Source organism: Lathamus discolor, chromosome 1 (assembly GCF_037157495.1).
Source record: "Lathamus discolor isolate bLatDis1 chromosome 1, bLatDis1.hap1, whole genome shotgun sequence".
In the NCBI taxonomy this organism is placed as follows: Eukaryota; Metazoa; Chordata; class Aves; order Psittaciformes; family Psittacidae; genus Lathamus; species Lathamus discolor.
In genome coordinates this window covers 123,231,521-123,239,422 of record NC_088884.1, presented here as the reverse complement: position 1 = coordinate 123,239,422, position 7,902 = coordinate 123,231,521, and the positions used below count along the sequence as shown (strand labels likewise).

The 7,902-nt window shown below is 43.4% G+C and overlaps 1 protein-coding gene across 3 annotated transcripts; it reads left to right on the top strand.

Moving 5' to 3' along the window:
• Window positions 1-220: 220 nt before the first annotated feature.
• NPY1R (neuropeptide Y receptor Y1) lies at window positions 221-5,148 on the top strand. Of its 3 annotated transcripts, XM_065693857.1 has the most exons (5): window positions 221-347; window positions 2,537-2,642; window positions 3,222-4,070; window positions 4,188-4,239; window positions 4,996-5,148. In XM_065693857.1, exons 3-5 carry the CDS (start codon window positions 3,372-3,374, stop codon window positions 5,040-5,042), a joined length of 798 nt encoding a protein of 265 aa, XP_065549929.1. In that variant the 5' UTR covers window positions 221-347; window positions 2,537-2,642; window positions 3,222-3,371; the 3' UTR covers window positions 5,043-5,148. The 3 variants fall into 3 exon arrangements, with proteins under 3 accessions (XP_065549929.1, XP_065549914.1, XP_065549922.1); XM_065693842.1 differs by having other exon boundaries at window positions 4,188-5,148; XM_065693850.1 differs by lacking the exon at window positions 221-347 and adding an exon at window positions 2,259-2,320 and having other exon boundaries at window positions 4,188-5,148.
• The last annotated feature ends 2,754 nt before the right edge of the window (window positions 5,149-7,902 follow it).

The following is a 7,902-nucleotide window of genomic DNA, read 5'->3' as shown; positions in this document are numbered from 1 at the left end:
GATTTGAAACTCTCCCTTCCCGAGCTCTTCCCTGTGTTCTTCCCCCTCCTCTTTTGTTTCAATATTTAAATTGCATTTATTTCGGAATTACTAGGCAACCCACCCCCAGATGTGTAATTTAAAGGTGATGTGCTTGCAGTGAAATTTTCAGGATCTGCTCAGCAGAGCACCATCATGTGATGCTGGGATAAGGTGGAGTTCGGCTTTAAGGGGGAGTCTCCAGCCTTCCTCACCAATCTTTAGGATCTCAGCTGGAGGAATATCAGAGGATCTTTCCCCGTTCCTACTACATCCAGCCTCCTGAGACAGCCCCATAGCAGACCAAAGGCGGACAGAGCAGTTGCAAGGTGAGTTTCCCCTGAGGTTTCTTTCCTGTGACTGCGGGTGGCTGCGTCCGGTTTGGCTGGTGTTTGCTTGCTCTCTTAGGTGCAGATGACAAAATCCCAGGCAGGGATAGGCTCCAGGCTGGACTTGCAAGTGGCTGGGTTAACCATCGCTTTGGACAGTGTTTTGTGCTTCCTTTCGAACAGCTCCAATAGCTTTACAGTGTATTTCCAGTCACCTCACAGAATGTTGTTTCACCCTTTCTGTCTGTTGGTGATAAACTTTTGACTCCTGGAGAGTAAGAAAGGTGTGTGTGCTGGGGGAGACTGTGCAGTCCCCTGGAGGGGTCTGTGGGCTCTTCCCACACCACTCCAGCATCCAGCACGGGGAAGGACCTCCCTCCTGGCTTGGGAACTGGTGGGATAGGGGACAGGGAGCCATGCAGCTGTCCAGGAGATGCAACTTCATCCCCCTCCTGATATCTGGCCAATTTTGGAGTGGTGGGCAGGAAGGAAGGACTCCTTGCCACTTGCCAGCAGTGCTGTGTTTCTGAGCCATGCTGTTAGGTAGCATCTCTGCTATGGGGAGAGAGAAGGGAAGAAGGAGAAGTGGCATTTCCTGATTTTGAGTCTGATATTTAATAAATAAGGAAGAGCAGAGCTTGGCTCAGGGAAAAGAAAAATCAAGAGCCTGAAACATATGTCACCTCATTGCTGGGTGCAGTCCAGTCCCAGCTGGTGAGGAAACCTGCCCAGTTCTCTCCTTGCAGCACATGGCTCCTCACCCACTTTGCTCCTGCCATCACCTCATCAAGTCCAAGGGCTGGAATGTTGGCCTCGTGCTTTGTGAGTGACAGTGGAGGTCACGATGTAATTCACATGTGGATTGTCAGGCTGGGGTAAAGTCATGCTTTCAGAATTGAGGAGTCCTGGCTCTCCACATCACCCACATGCTTGCCCTTTGGGTAAAACACCTCCTTCTGCCTCTGGCTAAAGTGATGCTTCAGGAGGCTCAGGGGGTGGGAGGTTGTTTAGACTTTGTGGATTAGGGAGGCAAGATAAATGTAGTTAGCAGAGGCAGCAGGTCTCAGAGATAATGCTCAGGTGTATGCCTATACATCTTGAAAACTAGAGCAAACAAACCTTGGTAGAGATGCCTTTTGTCTGAAATCACTGCTATTAACTTTGACAGTAAAATGTCACTCAATGTCAAGCTACACTGCCTGTTGCAGTTTTGTGTAGCCATGTGGTGACTATAAGGAGCCAGCACAGTTAGCTGAGGTGAGCTCATGATGCCAGTGAGAAGACATGGCACTGGCAAGGTCATTATTTGCCTGACCCTCATGAGGAGATGCAGCTGCAAGCCCAGCCCTCACGTACTGACTCTGCCCCAGTGAGGAGGCAGACCCAGCTTTGGTCTTCAGCAAGTGGCTGATTAAAAAGGTGTCTATCTGGTGAATGCCAGGTTGGAAGGGACCTGAAGGATCACCTGGTCCAACCTTTCTAGGCAAAACATGCATTAGACTAGATGTCCCGGCACCCTGTCCAGCCGAATCGTAAGTATCCAGTGTTGGGCAATCCACCTCTTCTCTGGGGAGATTATTCCAACGTCTGATTCTTCTCATTGTGGAAAATTCCCCTTTTGTATCCAGTGGAAATCTCCCCAGTAACAGACCAAGTGACAGACAAAGATCATTCTGCTCTGGAGACTTAGAAGGCACTGAGATTTACATTGAGTATCATTTAAGACCAAAAGCTCACCCATTCAGGGTAACTTTTAATGAAGTACATTTTAGTGGGCAATGTTTTTACAGCTTCTGTGATAAGTGCCATATGGAGCTGGGTTTGAAACCCACTTGTGTGAATTTTAAGTAGCATTGCTTTCATTATTTTAACCTAGGGTTAAGTGAGCCATAAATTTGGCTCACGGGAGAGCTGGCACAGAGGGAAAATTCCAGATTCAGTGCAGCTGCCACTGATGAAGAGTTGGAGTAAAGGTGTGTCAGGTTACTTGATTTCTTTCTTTCTTTTATTTTTCTCCTTCCTGAACAGATATGCCCGAGTTTCTCTGATACTAAAATTCACGGCCTTGCAGAAAGGTTGTCATTTAGGCAAGTTTATTTGTGTTGCTTGGATTAAAAAAAAAAATTCTGCAGTGTTTAATTTTTGCTGTTTTATCTTTCATCTTGTTTTGTTCTTTCTTTGCTGCACAGCGCTGTTAGCTGAGATTAAGGTGTTCAGAGTTCCTGATTTGCCGTTGACTCAGTGCCAGTGTTGCTGTGGGCACTCGGCCGCTCAACATCAAGTGAACATTATTAGGTAAAAGGGAATGCAGCAATTCTTCGAATCATTTTTCCAATCCTCACATTAGTCAGATGGGTTTTTCCTCCTGCGTATGCGATTGCTGGTTATAATTCCTCTTAGGTAATCTTAAAAAAGCAGACCTTTGCAGATTAAACTTGTGCAAAGGAGGCATAAAATGTAAAGTAAAGGCTATGCTGCTGGAAGACTGAAATTGCTTCTCAGCTTATTTCGGGTAACTTTGCCAGTGGGAGCGGGTCTGGAACAGTTGGGGAAAGGGTCGCATCCCTGCCTGCAGACCTGCAGTTTGACCCTCCTGCCTTCCTCCCTGCGGACTGTGGTGCCCGCTCACAACTCGGACCAGACGATGCGCACGCCGCCGCCTTCCCGCGGGGGTTTCCCTCCCCACCCGCTGTCCGGGCCGTCCCCCGGCACCGGCGGGGCGAGCGGCGGTTAGCATGCCGCCGGCCACGGGCGGCTCCTCTCCCCGCGGGACCCCGGGGGCGCCGCGGCTCCACGCCGGGGGGCAAGCGTGCGTGTGTCGAGGCGGGCAACGTGCCTGGGGGTGACGGGCCCTGCTCCCTCCCTTCTCCCCAGGTGGTGCGAGGGGGATGCAGCACCGAGGAGCCGGCTCAGCCGAGGGTCCCCTGACGGGCGCGGTTTGAACGCCGGGAGCGCTTTGGATGCCGGCGGCGGCAGCAGCAGCAGCAGCAGCGGCTGTGGAGGTCGTGCAGAGTTGGAAACAACATGAATTCTTCGGTTCTCACCCCGCTGGGAAACATGACCGGTCTTCTGAATTTTTCGGAGAAGAATTCACAGTTCTTGCAGTTTGAGGATGAAGATTGCCATGTGCCTTTGGCCATGGTCTTTACTTTGGCCTTGGCTTATGGCACTGTGATAATTCTGGGAGTTTCTGGGAATCTGGCCTTGATTGTCATTATTTTAAAACAGAAGGAGATGCGCAATGTTACTAATATCCTCATAGTCAACCTGTCCTTTTCTGACCTTTTAGTGACCATCATGTGTCTTCCCTTTACTTTTGTGTATACTCTAATGGATCACTGGATTTTTGGGGAAGCCATGTGCAAATTGAATCCTTTTGTGCAATGTGCCTCAATTACAGTCTCAGTCTTTTCTTTAGTCCTCATTGCTATCGAACGCCACCAGCTGATCATTAATCCTCGTGGCTGGAGGCCAAACAACAGACATGCGTACATGGGGATTGCTGCAATATGGATTTTAGCCACAGCTTCCTCTTTGCCTTTCCTGATCTACCATGTGTTAACAGATGAACCCTTCAGAAACCTAACATTTGATGAATATAAGGACAAATATGTGTGCTTGGACCTATTCCCTTTGGACACTGCTAGGCTCTCTTACACCACAACGCTTTTAGTGATTCAATACTTCGGACCGCTTTGTTTTATATTTATTTGCTACTTGAAGGTAAGAGACAACGCTGTTGCAATATGTACTTTTTCTGTCTGATGTTTGTTTATCCTTGCAAAGTTGATGGCTGTAGGTTAAATTATTCCACATTTCTCTGTGTTGAATTTCCTGCAGATATACATACGGCTGAAAAAAAGGAACAACATGATGGACAAGATAAGAGACAGTAAGTACAGATCCTCTGAAACCAAAAGGATCAACATCATGCTGATCTCAATAGTGGTTGCCTTTGCAGTTTGCTGGCTGCCCCTCACAATCTTCAACATCGTCTTTGATTGGAATCACGAAATTTTGCCTGTTGCTACCTGCAGCCACAACCTGTTGTTCCTGATTTGCCACCTCACTGCCATGATCTCTACCTGTGTGAACCCCATCTTCTATGGGTTTCTCAATAAGAACTTCCAAAGAGACCTGCAGTTTTTATTTCACTTTTGCCATTTCCGCTCCCGTGAGGAGGATTATGAGACTATAGCCATGTCCACCATGCACACAGATGTTTCAAAAACCTCTTTAAAGCAGGCAAGCCCAGTCGCATTTAAAAAAATAAGTAGTGATGATGATGACAAAATATAAAGAAGTAATAAATATTCTACACCCAACTGCTGGAAGTGTGATTGCAGATGAAACGTGTCCAAGGACAAGCACAATTACATAACAAGAACAGAATGGGTAGTGTTTTTCTTCTTTTTCCAAGGAACTTTGATTGTTGTCACTTTGAAATTGGACGCTGTGCATTTTTGCCCCTTTTACTGCTTTAATGTTCACAGCAGTTACATCTGAATCTTATTATAAGACATAGTCGGACCTGCTACTACCTATGGTTTTCATCAGCTGTTTTTTGTTCTGTTCTCTTTGTACAGTTATGAGCTTTAGCACAAAGACATATTTATTGATTTTTATTTTTTTTTTCTTTCTTTCAAAGAAGTGCTTTTCAGGAGTGTCCGCCTAAGACCATTAGAAGCAATATGAACCCCAGGAAAGCTGTCACTACAGAGGACACCCATCCCAGCATAAAATTAGGACATTCTGATTTGAAGAGTTTTTGGTTTCTGTTTTTTGTTTTGGTTTTTTTTTTTTTTTTAAAAAAAAGCTTTTGGTTGATGTTAAAGTCCTGTAAAATCAGCCTAGCCATGCAGAAAAATGATTCTGTGAAACCTGTAGAATATGTTAAATGGGGACATGCAGTTGTCTCATTTATAGAGTCAGTTCAGGATTTAATCACTTATGTTCAAAGACAGGATTAAGAGAGAAATTTTGTTCTCAATTAAGAGAATAAAACCCTACAGTAATTCCACAGAGAATGAGATAACTCTGATGTTTCACCGCAGCCAACGAAAGCACAAACAGACCTTCGGTACCAACTGACTGCAGCTGATTGCAATATTACAGGCTCTTTAATTTAAAAAACCCAAACCCCATTTTCATCTGTTGTCACTGACAGGAATTAGTGTGGCTGGGATTATTTGTATTATCTGTCCCAATCCTATGAACCATGTATATTCTCCTTGAGATGTGTGTCCAGAATCTAAAGGGAGATGGGACTGCTCACTGTCTGGACAAGGTGCAATTCCATCCTCACAGGTGGCAGTGAAAATCAGGTATGGTATTAAAAAAAATTAAGCTTTAGCTACATGAGGCTTTTCATAATAATTAGTGCTGATCTATATAAACTATGCATAGGCTCACAATATTTTCTGTTCAGATGCAATGGTATAAACCTGGATTATCTCCAAGACAATGAATGGTTTAATCAAGATCTGCAGAATTTAAAAGGAGGATATGAATATAGTTTGGGTGTAATCAGCATGTTTAGCTTCCAAACTCAAAGTGGTTACAGTTGGTTGAAGTGCAGAAATATTTGACAAATACACAAAATGGAGCTCTGTGTGTTATTGCTTAAAGTATATATACTTTAATTACACAAAATATACACAAGTAGATCCCCACCTGAGGGAAACCCACATAACTTGATTGCTGTAAGTGAAACTACAATATCCACCAGCTGAGTTTCTGTTCATACAGTGTACTTTGCTGTATAATCAATGCCTTTTTGAATAATCAGCTTTTAAAATACAACACAGACCTTACTTTCTTTTTGCAAGGTCACTTTAAACCATTCTGGCAGAGAAGAAGGTCTTTGAAATATCTATAAATGTAAATGTAGCACAAATGACAATCTGATCTGATGTCTCTCTGAGCAAAAACCATCTCAGGATGTGATGGTAAATTTAATATGTTCTAAATTTGACAAGGATAAATGCCTAAGAAACAAAAATTATTTGTTTTTTCAGTATTTAAAAGTCAAAACCTGTGCCTTGTGCTGTCCTATGAATAGTGTAGAATATTAAAGTAGCAATGTGTTCTTGTGCACTATAATTCCATGTATTTCTCTACTGGCAGGTAATATAATTAAAAAGGAAGTTTCTGTGGTTGAGGACAGACGGGGAATGTAGAAAATGAATTATAAGACAGAACTTTCCTTCAGAGCTTTGCAATTTCGTATTTTATGAGATTTCCCTTTCTTTGTGGTTCCCTATGGAACATGTTGCTAATAATTTGACAATGGTCTCCTGAAATTATTTCCTTATTACTTTACAGTAATTGTCATATACATTTTCACAAAGAGATACAATGTAGAAAACCAACCAGGCTTTTCTATTAAGAATTTCTCAAATGGCTTTTCCCATTAGGAGTAAAAAAAAGCCCATCACAGTGAATTTTATATTTTGGTGTTTTTTTCCCCACTTTTTTTGGGGAAAAAAAAAACCCAACAAAACCCAACTAAAAAAAAAAAAACAAACCCAAGCAGAAAAACAGTCCTCTTCCAATCCAGTGGAAGAAAAAAACAGAATTATACGAGAAAGCTCCCAGCTAGTTTGCTGGAAAATATTTGATGAGGCTAAATTAGGTATTTATACAGAAAAGGCATAGGAGCAACTTTAGATACCTGCTGGTGAGCAGAGATGTGAAACTGGTGTGTCCTGAGATTCGGAGATCTCCAGTGGGTTAGCAACATAATTCCTCCTGTGTCAAACTTTCTCCTGCTTGAAGCACAGTCTCAAATCATACAGCCAAATCTGATACCATCTCACACTTTCTCCTGAGGTTTTTTTTCTCCTACATTTCTCCTGAGAATGTGTGTGAAGTGTTTTTTGCTACTAACACCTGATAAAGTGAAGTATAAACAGGAGCATTCTTTTGTGTCAGGAGACATTTTCTGCTGTCCTAGGATCAGGCTTCTCTTATACTTTCCCTTACTTCCCTGGAAGAAGCCTTTCTGAGTTTCTGCTAAAGACACAGGCTGGCACATCATACAAATAGCACAGTGGATGCTGCCTGAAATGACAATGGAAATGAAAACAGTGGAAGCAATGTTCAGCAAGAAAACGCATTTGGAGAATTTCAGAAGCAAAATCCCTGCTCTTCTGAAGAATTTGTTGTGAGGATAAAGATAAAAGTAGTCTCTCTCAGGTGCTGCCCTGGCATCTGCAGGGCATAGATGACATCTATTGAGAGCACTATTTTTGTCTTTGGTTTCATGACTTCACACTGGAGTCCTCAAAAGCCACCGGAGACTTTCACCTCCTGACACCTGGCTACAACACTAATCCTATTTTTCACTTTCAGAGCTCCAGCATGGCTTCTCATCCTCTACATACTACATTTCTTTACGGGGTAAGCTGCCAGGTTTCATTCTTCTCTATCATTTCTCAGTCATTCTGGTTTGATATTTGTCCCTCCTAGGTGCTCTTTTGTCAAACTCCCCACACTTCAGCACATGCTGATTCCTAGCTCAAAAGCCTGAAGATCCCTCTTATTCTTTCAGACT